Source organism: Cucurbita maxima, unplaced genomic scaffold, assembly GCF_002738345.1.
Source record: "Cucurbita maxima cultivar Rimu unplaced genomic scaffold, Cmax_1.0 Cma_Scf00035, whole genome shotgun sequence".
NCBI lineage: Eukaryota > Viridiplantae > Streptophyta > Magnoliopsida > Cucurbitales > Cucurbitaceae > Cucurbita > Cucurbita maxima.
Genome location: NW_019272051.1, coordinates 638,453 through 650,952, shown reverse-complemented (window position 1 = coordinate 650,952; position 12,500 = coordinate 638,453). Strand labels below are relative to the sequence as shown.

The following is a 12,500-nucleotide window of genomic DNA, read 5'->3' as shown; positions in this document are numbered from 1 at the left end:
GCTAGACACCGGACAATGTGCCAGCGATGATGTAGGCCCCTAAAGGGGTGGATTGTGAGATCACACACCGGTTGGAGATGAGAACGAAAATTCGTTATAAGGGTGTGAAGGCTTTTAGTAGACACATTTTAAAACTGTGAGACTGACGATGATATGTAATGGGCCAAACAGATAATATTTGTTAGCAGTGAGTTTGAGTTGTTATAAATAGTATCAGAGCTAGACACCAGGCGGCGTGCCAGAGATGATGTAGGCCCCTAAGGGGGTGGATTGTGAGATCCACACTGGTTGGAGAGGGGAACGGAAATCCCTTAGATGGGTGTGAGAACTTCTCCATAGCAGATGCATTTTAAAATTGAGGATGACGATGATACGTAATGGGCCAAACAGACAATATTAGTTAGTAGTGGGTTTGGGTTGTTATAAATAGTATCAGAGCTACACATCGGGCTGTGTGACAACGATGACGTAGGCTTCTAAGGGGGTGGATTGTGAGATCTCACACTGGTTGGAGATGGGAACGAAAATTCCTTAGATGAGTGTGGGAACTTCTCCATAGCAGACGAGTTTTAAAACTGTGGGGTTGACGATGATATGTAATGGGCAAAAAACAGACAATATTTGTTAGCAGTGGGCTTGAGTTGTTATAAATGGTATCAGAGCTAGACATCGGGCGGTGTGCCAGCAATGATGTAGGCCTGCCCCTAAGGGGGTGAATTGTGAGATCCACACCGGCTGGAGAGGGGAACGGAAAATCCTTAGATGGGTGTGAGAACTTTTCCATATCATACGCGTTTTAAAATTATGAGGCCGATGACGATATGTAATAAGCTAAAACGGACAATATTCGTTAGTAGTGGGCTTCTGTTGTTATAAATGGTATCAGAGCTAGACACAGGGTGGTGTGCTTGCGATGATGTAGGCCCCTAAGGGATGAATTGTGAGATCCTACACACGGTTAGAGAGGGGGACGAAAATCCCTTAGATGGGTGTGAGAACTTCTCCATAACAGATGCATTTTAAACTGTGAGGCTGACGACGATACGTAATGGGCAAAATAGATAATATTTGTTAGTAGTGAGCTTGGGTTGTTATAAATGGTATCAGAGCTAGACATCGGGCTGTGTGACAGCAATGACGTAGGCCTCTAAGGGGGTGGATTGTGAGACCCCACACCGGCTGGAGATGGGAACAAAAATTCCTTAGATGAGTGTGGAAACTTCTCCATAGTAGACGCGTTTTAAAACTGTGAGGCTGACGACGATACGTAATGGGCCAAAACAGACGATATTTGTTAGCAGTGGGCTTGGGTTATAATAAATGGTACAGAGCTAGACATCGGGCGGTATGCCAGCGATGATGTAGGGCCCTAAGGGGTGGATTGTGAGATCCTACACACGGTTAGAGAGGGGAACGAAAATCCCTTAGATGGGTGTGAGAACTTCTCCATAGCAGATGCGTTTTTAAACTATGAGGCTGACGACAATATGTAGTGGGCCAAAACAGACAATATTTGTTAATAGTGGGCTTGGGTTGTTATAAATGGTATTTGAGCTAGACACGGGGCGGTGTGTCAACGATGGCGTAGGCCCCTAAGGGGGTGGATTGTGAGTCCACACCGGTTGGAGAGGGGAACGAGAATTCCTTAATAGGGTGTGAGAATTTCTCCATAGCAGACGCGTTTTAAAACTGTGAGGCTGAAAATGATATGTAGTGGGCCAAAACAAACAATATTTGTTAATAGTGGGCTTGGGTTGTTATAAATGGTATCAGAGCTAGACACGGGGCGGTGTCAGTGATGGCGTAGGCCCCTAAAGGGGTGGATTGTGAGACCACACCGGTTAGAGAGGGGAACGAGAATTCCTTAGAAGGGTGTGCTTCTCTATAGCAGACACGTTTTTAAAACTGGGAGACTGACGACGATATGTAGTGGGCCAAAACAGACAATATTTGTTAATAGTGGGCTTGATTTGTTATAAATGGTATCAGAGCTAGTCACGGGGCGGTGTGTCAGCGATGGCGTAGGCCCCTAAGGGGGTGGATTATGAGAACCACACCGGTTGGAGAGGGGAACGAGAATTCCTTAGAAGGGTGTGAGAACTTCTCTATAGCAGACGCGTTTTAAAATTCTGAGACTGATGACGATATGTAGTGGGCCAAAACAGACAATATTTGTTAATAGTGGGCTTGAGTTGTTATAAATGATATCAAAGCTAGACACCAGACGATGTGCGAGTGATGATATAGACCTCTAAGGGGGTGGATTGTGAGATCCCACACCAGTTGGAGAGGGGAACGAGAATTCCTTAGAAGGGTGTGAGAACTTCTCCATAACAGACGAGTTTTAAAACTTTGAGACTGATGACGATATGTAGTGGGCCAAAACAGACAATATTTGTTAATATTGGGTTTAAGTTGTTATAAATGTTATCAGAGCTAGACACGAGGTGGTGTGTCAGCTATGAGTAGGCCCCTAAGGGGGTGGATTGTGAGATCCACTCCGGTTGGAGAGGGGAACGAGAATTCCATAGAAGGGTGTGAGAACTTCTCCATAGCAGACGCGTTTGAAAACTGTGAGACTGATGACGATATGTAGTGGGCCAAAATAGACAATATTTGTTAATAGTGGGCTTGAGTTGTTATAAATGATATCAGAGCTAGACACGAGGCGGTGTGTCAGCGATGGCGTAGGCCCTTAAGGGGGTGGATTGTGAGATCCACACTTGTTGGAGAGGGGAACGAGAATTTCTTAGAAGGGTGTGAGAACTTCTCCATAGCAGACGCGTTTTAAAACTGTGAGACTGATGACGATATGTAGTGGGCCAAAACAGACAATATTTGTTAATAGTGGGCTTGAGTTGTTATAAATGGTATCAGAGCTAGACACGAGGCGGTGTGTCAGCGATGGCGTAGGCCCCTAAGGGGGTGGATTATGAGATCCACACCGGTTGGAGAGGGGAACGAGAATTCCTTAGAAGGGTGTGAGAACTTCTCCATAGCAGACGCGTTTTAAAACTGTGAGACTGATGACGATATGTAGTGGGCCAAAATAGACAATATTTGTTAATAGTGGGATTGAGTTGTTATAAATGGTATCAGAGCTAGACACGAGGCAATGTGTCAGCGTTGGTGTAGGCCCCTAAGGGGGTGGATTGTGAGATCCACACCGGTTGGAGAGGGGAACGAGAATTCCTTAGAAGGATGTGAAAACTTCTCCATAGCAGACTCGTTTTAAAACTGTGAGACTGATGACGATATGTAGTGGGCCAAAACAGACAATATTTGTTAATAGTGGGCTTGAGTTGTTATAAATGATATCAGAGCTAGACACGAGGCGGTGTGTCAGTAATGGCGTAGGCCCCTAAGGGGGTGGATTTTGAGATCCACACCGGTTGGAGAGGGGAACGATAATTCCTTGGAAGGGTGTGAGAACTTCTCCATAGTAGACTCGTTTTAAAACTGTGAGACTGATGGCGATATGTAGTGGGCCAAAATAGACAATATTTATTAATAGTGGGCTTGAGTTGTTATAAATGGTATCAAAGCTAGACACCAGACGGTGTGCTAGTGATGATATAGACCTCTAACGGGGTGGATTGTGAGATCCCATACCGGTTGGAAAGGAACGAAAAATCGTTATAAGGGTGTGAAAATTTCTCCATAGCAAATGCATTTTAAAATTGTGAGGCTGACGATGATACGTAACGGGCCAAAGCGAACAACATATGTTAACGATCAGTTCGGTTTGCGGATTGATATCGTTTTGGTTGAGGATTAAAAATAATAAGACTATATAACCTTGTAATTGATGTTCCTGATATTTTGTGATTTGTAAATGTATGATATTTGAACGTAATAAGTAATATTGTTTTTAGATAATTAAAAAATAAAATTACAATTAAGTTCCCCAAACATTCCAAACTTACATTTTGACCCACAATCTTTTATTTATTAACACTCTTGACCATGTAATTAGCTAATCTAATGGGTCGGTTCAGACTCAAAACTCGACCCAAAGAGTTTGGGCTGGGCCTTTATTTCATGTCGGGCCGGTCGGCCCAATAACGTGGATTTTTAATAATTTTTAATAATCCGTTTCTCTCCTTCCATCTCTAAATTTGATGAACATCGATAGAGATGTATAAATATATTATAAATTTGCATCCGTATTCTTGATGCAGTCGCAGCGTGCGAACTAGCAGAAGAATTTTTCTTCCTCACAACAACAAGGATTGGATTCGTTCTTGCTTGATAAATTCTGTCCTCGTTGTGTTGATTTGCTTCTCTGAGTTTTTTCGCTGAGATTTTTGACGAGAAGAAGGAAAAGCCGGGAAGAAATTCGAAGTTCTTCGAGTTTGAGGTGGTCTACTCATTCTTCTTCCCACCGCATTTCGGAAACTATGGCAATATGATTGTTTAAGGTTGATAATCGACTGTTATTGTTGACCTCGCTCGAATGTTTTGGGATTACCTCTGTATGCTTCGGTTTTTGTTCAATTTTTTGGGAGCTCTCACATATTTCTCTTTAACGACTGATCTTGAAAACTAATTTTGTTCTCTATATTGCAATTTCTCTTCTGTTCTTTGCTTATTTCTGAGTATTGACCATGAGTATGTATGGTGTGTTGTGTTATTCTTAGAATGTCGTTTCTTGTCAGCTTATTACATTTTAGCTTTTTTTAGTGTAAATAGTTTAGTTCTTCTTCATATATATTTCAGTCAATGAAGTCAACTGGGGTCTTTTGATTTGACTTGAGGGGTAAAAGTAGGGAATAGATCTTATATTTAAAGTGATTGATAAAGAAAAATATAAATAAAAGTTCACTGTTCTTTTGTGAATAAAAAACTCATCTGGAACTCTATTTGTACTTGTAGGCTGTTTAGGGATTTATGTATAAAAATAGAGTTAGGTCTTAAAAATTTAAATTATCGATATCTATTTTTAATAAAAAATTTCATCTTGCTTGCTTGTTTGACAGTAATTCTTAAAAAAGAAAAATTAAGAGAGACAACAGGTTTTAGGGGCACATAACAGACAAGTGTAGAAGGTTCCTGCAGGCAAGATGCATAGTGAGAGCAAAGCCTATTGGACTAAGGCTTTGTATAGGATGACGATCATAGTTTTTAAACAAATTTTCTAAGGATAAACCTACTTTTTAAACAAATGTTCTTCTTTTAGGATGTAATCATTAAACGGATTGTTTATTAAAACTATTGGGTTCAAAAAAATAGATGCAGAAGATGAAAAGGTAGAAAATTATAACAACATATAAGGAAATGTTGAAACTTATCTAGATCTGAACTTTGATGCCACTGTACATTCACGAGTGCTTATAATCAATGGAAGCAAAAAAAGAGCTTAAATGTTACTTAGGAAAGAATTCTGTAGCAAGCTTGTATTTTGACTACTTCGTGAATTTGGCTGTGGAGGAACAACAAGATCTTTAGAGGGACTTTGGGAGTTGGTTTGGTTTAATTATTTGTTATGGGCATCCGTTAATTGGGCATTATTTGTTATGGACGTCAAGAGGACTCCATTCCCCTTTCCCATTTCTCCATATTGCCAATATCTCTAGCTACTTGCTTCATGAAGGCTTTTGGCTAATAGAGTAGAGATTACACATTTGCAACTTGCTGAAGGCATATATTTTGCTTGGGCAACTTAACAAACTTTGAGAAATTCATTTCTCCATATTGCCAAGTGTTGATGTTTTATGGGAAGAAGTAATCTCTTTTGCTTGCATCCTTTCTTGTTCTGATAGACCCCAAATTACTAAGGTCTACACTCGGAGAAATATGAGAGAAATAGGATGGCCAAAATGATGTAATTTGTGAAGAATGAGAGTCGTTATCTGTAGGTGTGAGTGCGGGGGATTGTGTGGGCCCATAGGGGTTCTGTTAGTTTGTAGAAAAGCCCTTTTATGGGTCAGTGAGGAGGGAAGCTGGTTTCTTCATGTTTTGGCATTTTTCTTTTTGTAGCTATTGTTGAGCATTTTGGAGAGGAGGGAGTTCTTGAAACTCTCTTGGCTTTGCCAAATTAGTAAGTACATAATTCAAGCTCTATCGTGTTCTTACTTTAAATGGTCTGTCAACTACCTAGTGCTTCCCCTTGGAGGCAACCCTCACTCACCGATTTCTGGAATCACATGCTGGAGAAAAGTAAGGGGAAAACATAGAAAATGGAGGAAGGAGAAGGCTTACCCTCATCCCAGCTACCCTTTCTACTGTCTTATTATAGTGGATGATCTGGTGCTGCACTGCATTCTTTTGATGAATATTTGTGATATTATGAGGCTTTCAACTTTACTTGGTACAATCATCCACATGGAGGGGGATTTTATGGTTATAGGAAGTATCTTTGGCCTCCATGGTAAAATTAGAAAATTATAGATTGAAATAGTTGTGATTATATGGGTATTTTGGCGTGAGGATAATCATATAATTCCTTGGCTCCTTTGGAAAGGGAAGGGACTCTAGAATTTTATCATATAAGAAGTCTAGTTTTTCTTTCTTTTATGATTTCGTACAACATACTGTCTCAACTTGGAGAGTTCAGCATAGGCTTCTTTGTAATTACTCCACAGACTTCATCATTTTTGATTGGTAAGTCTTTTTGTAACTCTTCTGTTGGGAAAAGGGATGCCTCATTCCTTTGTCCCCTAGGTTGTTTGGTTTGGCTTTGGCGCTTTGGATGAATCTCTCTCTTATTAGATAATAATAATAGTAGTAATAATCAAATGTCTTAAGATATGATCTCCGCTTTATAAGAAATGGTGGGGACAATTATTTTTTGGTCTCTAGATGATGGTTTCTTCTTTCATTTATCTTCCTTATTGGTTGTGTTTGAAGCCCATACAATAAAGGTTTTTCGTTTACATGCTATGAGTTAACATGGCTGTGGTCACTATCTCATGAAATGTACAAATGGAAATAAAATGGTGAGTGATACAATCCAATAGAACCAAAATGTATTGCAATATAAAAGATAAAGAACTTAGAAGGTAAATCAAGTCATTTGAGGTATTTGGACTCTCCCTTCTTGAGGTACCACTCAAGCCCTAATTCACTTACCAAATGCCTATCGTCCACTCTTCTGAACCACTCTATTTATGACAAAAAATTCTTCTAGCAAACTCCTTAGCCAATTACTAACATTCCTAATAGCATTCCCATCGATAAGAGGCAAGCGCCTACTTGAAGTTGATTGTCTTAGAAGATGCTGAGGCACACACCGCCTTAATTTCCATGCCTTTCGCTGCAATCTTTCACCTTGAAGACAGTAGCAAAAGAAGAAATGAAGAGTTAAGATAAGAGATGGTATTTTGTTACTTTCACGTGTGTTCATATGGCTGTCTTCTGAGTTAATTGTTTGCACATAGTTATCAATTGCTTTTTTAGTATATCTTGATTTAAATATCTTATGTTTTAAAATTATTTCATACTAGAAGTACAACGAAACAAAATACTGGGAGATCTTTTTTAAATTAAATGAAACCAGTCAATTTGCAAAATGATTTTAAGATCAATGTTTAGAAGATATATTTGAATACCCCTTCAATTACTTTTCTGTTCTGAGTTTTTTTGAAGCTGCTATGTGCTTTTCCTGTTTTTATTGCTGCAACTTTGCTTTGTATCAGCAAATAAGAAGTAATTTTCTTCCCGGTTAGTTGGATGTTGGAGCTATATATGTGACATATATCTAGTAGGTTCATGAAGAAATTAGGGAAGAGGAAGTGCTTTTATATTGTTGCAGTTAGATTTATAACCAAGGAGAATGTGTTTAGTATAATTAGCTATTTCATTATCGATGATAGTCCAGTTGGATGCTTGACAAGATATGCTATTAACTTATTTTGGCATATTTGTAATTTTTCTATATGAGTTAGATAGTTGTTGGTATAGTAGGGTTACTCTAGGCTTAATTCCTGATAATTGTGAACTAATACCAATCCAAAAATTGAATCCTATATTGCAATGGTTTGTGGTTTCATTGCTCGATTAGTAAAATAAGTAGATCCATTTTCTTACCAGTCTCACGATTTTGATGTTTCTAGAAGACAAGAACTGAGACTATCTGCATCATGAATCATCGTTCCTATTTGATTTCCAAATTTGGCTCATGATTTTTGCTTAAAAGTCCCTTTATCATAGGCCTTGCTTACAATTTTCAATTTTAAATAATTTTAGTCTGAACCGTCTAGGACTTTTATTTCTCTAACTCTCTTTTTGTTTTTAAAAATATTGAAGTGACAATGTTGGCTATAGTTTCCCGAGATTATATTGTAGCATTTTAACATCGGCTCTTTAAATTGCACAAATCATTTACGTTGCCTTTGATCAAGAGTTGTGTTGTTTTAGTGGAGCCAGTGCATATATTATTATTATTATTATTATTTAATCATTGTCATCTTTATCCTCAAGAGTTGTGTTGTTTTAGTGGAGCCAGTGCATATATTATTATTATTATTATTATTATTATTATTATTATTATTATTTAATCATTGTCATCTTTATCCTCAAGAGTTGTGTTGTTTTAGTGGAGCCAGTGCATATATTATTATTATTATTATTATTATTATTTAATCATTGTCATCTTTTTAATTGTTTAGGACCATTATTTTCTCATTGGCATGGGGCTCGATCAAACTGTGGCTGAACCACTTGACCCTATAGATCAAACTCATCTTGCGTGGAAAATTGCTGTGCATTCTCTTTCCGATCTATCTTATATATCCCCTGTTGTATTCTTATACCTCCTAAAGGAATGTTATATTCGTGGTATGTCTCCCCTGTTTCTTATGATGTATCATGTATGTAGAAGTTATGTTGTTTTGCTGTACTTTTTATTTGGGCATGTGTGTGTTTGTGTATATTATTTGAACATTTTTATTACATGAAATGAAATTTTTTGTCTTGCTTTGGCTGTTTTTATTCACATGTGGTTTTTTATACTAGAGGAAACAAGATTTGATGGATGTAAAAAATAGGAAGAAAAGTTTTCAAACTGGTTCATATGTGAAAATATAATATGTCTAACCTTGCTCTTTACTGTTTAAAAATAGCTTTCTTCTTTGTGCTCAACAAGTATTCAAGTTAGTGGTAGTGATAATATCGAGGTTCACTTTGAAGTAATGGTGGCCAATACTTTCTTTCCTGCTTTTAAATGGTTTTGCGTAAATATTTCACCCGATATGCCATTTCTTATATTGAACCTTTGCCAATCACAAAGTTAGATGTTTCAATGTATACAGCTCATCAAGTTTGCATTTTTATGTCATATCTGTTTAGGAGGCATTTTGGTTTATCTCATTCTATTTATGTATATTCTTCAATTTTAATGTCACCGAGTGCAAATGTAGGCACATTGAAAGCAACTAAGAAGTTTCGATCTCTTCAGCAACAAGTACATCTTGTACTTCATAATGGTCCCCAACCTGGACCAGCTATATTTGTTATACATTGCCTATATGTCTTGCCTATTTTTGGGCTATATAGTGAAGGATTCAGTCACTTGATTACATCAGCTTTTCAACGTTTTCTGAAAGTAGTGACAACCCTAACAGACCTTGACAAGGCAAAGAACCTAGCTGCTCAGCTATTTGTGGATATTGTTGGAGGATTCATTAAGCATGATGAGAGGATAGTTGTGAAGATTTTACAGGTATTTGACATTCAATTGACCAACATCGAGAAAGTTCGGTTTGACTCAAAGGCAAGAAATGGGTGTTGCTCTAGCTCAGCTAAAGACTTCATCGAGCAATATGTTTCTGAGTTAGTAGAAACTCAGTCTTACACGACAGCAGTTGATGTATTGGAGCATTTCTCCATTCGCCAATCTGGGCAGTCTCTTCTCTATAGCATGTTGCAGAACAATGAATTCAAAGCAGCTGAGAAATGGGCGACATTCATGGGAAGGCCAATGTTATGTCTGCTTGTCCAGGAGTTGATGAATAGAAACAAGGTAAAAAGTGCATATGGCATTGTAAAGACAAATGGTCTTCAGACGGAATTCCCTGATGTCTATCAGAAGTGTAAAGAGAGGTACTTTGATGATCCATATGCTGCGTTTTTTTTTCCTTTGAACTCAAATTTCTTGTGCTTTTGGTATTGGCCTGTGTCTCCATTGGCTGAAAATTGTATATGAATAATTATAATTCTACACTAGCTCCTTGAAGAATTTAGCTGAAAAAGGATGCTGGGATGTTGCTGAGGCAAAAACAAAGAGCAATAGACAATTTCTAGAATATCTGGTGGGTAGCCCTTGGATTCGTTACTCATCTTCGGAACATTTGTAAGGAATATATATATACTTTGTTACGAGGAAAATGTTTTAACCGTTGAATGTGAGTTTTGGGTTTTTAACAAATGGTTCTTAAAGCTTAAGGTCTTCATATTCTTACCTAAGCTTTATGTGTTTTAAGGTTTACTTGGCATTGGAGGCTGGTTATTTCGAAAAGGTTGATGAACTTTGCAATAGGTACTCCCTTACAGGTTTTTTGAATATCAAAGGTATACCATATATACAGTATTCTCTTGCTCACTTAGATGTTTCATTGTGTATGTCTGGCCGTTTTCTCCAGCTTTGTCAAAATCAATATCTCATATTCGATTATTAGTCTGAAGTGGGAAACTACAGAGCTATCTTGTAGGCTTAGCTTTGTCCATTACTTATTACCCTAATTCAGGCCTCTTTACTTTCTGTTCTTTATTGCCCAAGGTTCGTCCACTTTATTTATTTCTCAATTTGTTAAAATTTGAACAATGCAAAAGAAAGAGCTAAAAGTCCCTAAGATCCAAAGGAGGTTGCAAGAAATCACTCCAATTGTTATAGTTAGAAAAACAATAATAATTGTAATTACAAAATAATTTAGATATTCTAGACCAAGTAATAGGAGCCAGAAATAATTGCTAAATCTTTCACGTCTTCCAAATCTCGGAGTGATTAAAAACTCTGGCCCTCTCTACCAATAAGTGCATGTTGATGTGCAGCAACACTCTAGAATACAAATTTTTTCTTTCTTGAGACAGCGTAGTAAAATTGGGTAATTCACTAATGGTGATAAGAATTCTACCGGCCTTCATTGGGTTATCGATGAGAGGAAAACGCTTGTAATTAGGTACATTTTAATTACAAGTTCGCGAGGCCTGGTGTGGAGGGATGTATTGTGGGTTCCTGGCAGAGCTCAGTTGTCACACCTTCAATTTGCTCAGTTGTCTTTCTTTGAAGCTATTTCAGGCCTATGAATTGATCGTCAGAAAAGCACAATTTTTGGTGTGAACTGAGCCTGCTAAGTTCAATTATTGGGCCTCTTTGATAAGTGTGAAGTTAGTCAGTTTCCAGGTGCTTATCTTGGTCTTTTGGAGAGAATCTGAGATCTGTGCATTTTTTCTCTCTATAGGGGAAAGGCTGACTTTGATTCAAATAGTGTTAAGTGAAATTTGATTATACTTCCTCTCCCCTTTTAGGATGCTTGTCTTGGTTTGTTAGAACATTGAAAGGTTAATGAGAAATTTTAGTAGGAAGGGATGGACAAGGGGGGAGGGGCTCAATTAGTTAATATAGAACTCTTGCGACTCTTCAAAGTGTAAAAGTCGATGAATTTCATAAAACTCCCTCAAAACTACTATATAATAATGGTGCGAATTCCTCTCCGGTGAAGACAGGTTCGAACTCAAGTTTTTCCAACGACTTTACTTATTGAATTCCTCGTTAATATTTCATTTAAACTCGAGATTATCAGCTGTAAACTCATCAAAACCCTCTAATCCACTGCCCCAGCTTCTTTGCCATGCGAAATTAGAAAGAAACACATAATTTTAATTCTCTCCTTCAAAGCAGCTCACCTATGGTCCAATTTAGGAGGTTGTTTAGCAGCTAATGGAGAGTGGGACTTTAGTATCAGAAATTTTTGGTTACATTATGAGGCTCTCTTAGTGAAATGGTTGCAGTATTTCCACTTGGAGCCTGATTAATTGTGGCAGAGAATTATGTATGGACCTCACTCTTTTGAATGGGTCTCAGGTAGTAGGTTTAAGGATTCTTGTAAGATCCCTTGGTCTGCTATTGGCTCAGGCAATCCTATATTCTCTCAGTTTGTTAGGTGCTCTATCAGGGATTGGTCGAATACTTATTTTTGGGTGGATTCCTATATTCTCTCATTTGTCGGATAAGAGATTGCATTCGGTGACTTCTATTTTACCTTCCTCTGATAGTTCTTCCACTTTGTCCCTGGGTTTTTATCAACCCCTTTTTGATCGTGAGGCCGGTAAGATGGTTAGCTCTTCTCAATTATTTATGACCAGGATACTCATCTTAGGAGAAGGGATTACAAATCTTGGGTTCTAAAGCCGTTCAAAGGCTTTCTAGTAGTGTTCTTTCTTTTGGATTCTTTGTGCTTCTACACCCCCCCCCCCCCCCCCCCCCCCCCCCCCCCCCCCCCCCCCCCCCCCCCCCCCCCCCCCCCCCCCCCCCCCCCCCCCCCCCCCCCCCCCCCCCCCCC

General features: G+C 38.5%; 1 protein-coding gene across 5 annotated transcripts in view; it reads left to right on the top strand.

The window, feature by feature from the left end:
- Positions 1–4,109: 4,109 nt before the first annotated feature.
- Positions 4,110–12,500, top strand: part of LOC111467860 — a 13,009-nt gene continuing 4,618 nt past the window's right edge. For 2 of the 5 annotated variants that reach the window (XR_002714617.1, XM_023112930.1), the window contains exons 1-5: positions 4,110–4,421; positions 8,610–8,778; positions 9,360–10,041; positions 10,166–10,250; positions 10,422–10,509. Coding sequence is in view for 4 of the 5 variants with exons in the window: in XM_023112930.1 (XP_022968698.1) it covers positions 8,631–8,778; positions 9,360–10,041; positions 10,166–10,250; positions 10,422–10,509 (1,003 nt within the window). In the remaining variant the exon portion in view is untranslated. Of the gene's footprint in view, positions 4,422–5,390; positions 6,041–8,609; positions 8,779–9,359; positions 10,042–10,165; positions 10,251–10,421; positions 10,510–12,500 lie in introns of those variants that run through there. The other 3 variants (XM_023112931.1, XM_023112932.1, XM_023112933.1) reach the window with 3 other exon arrangements.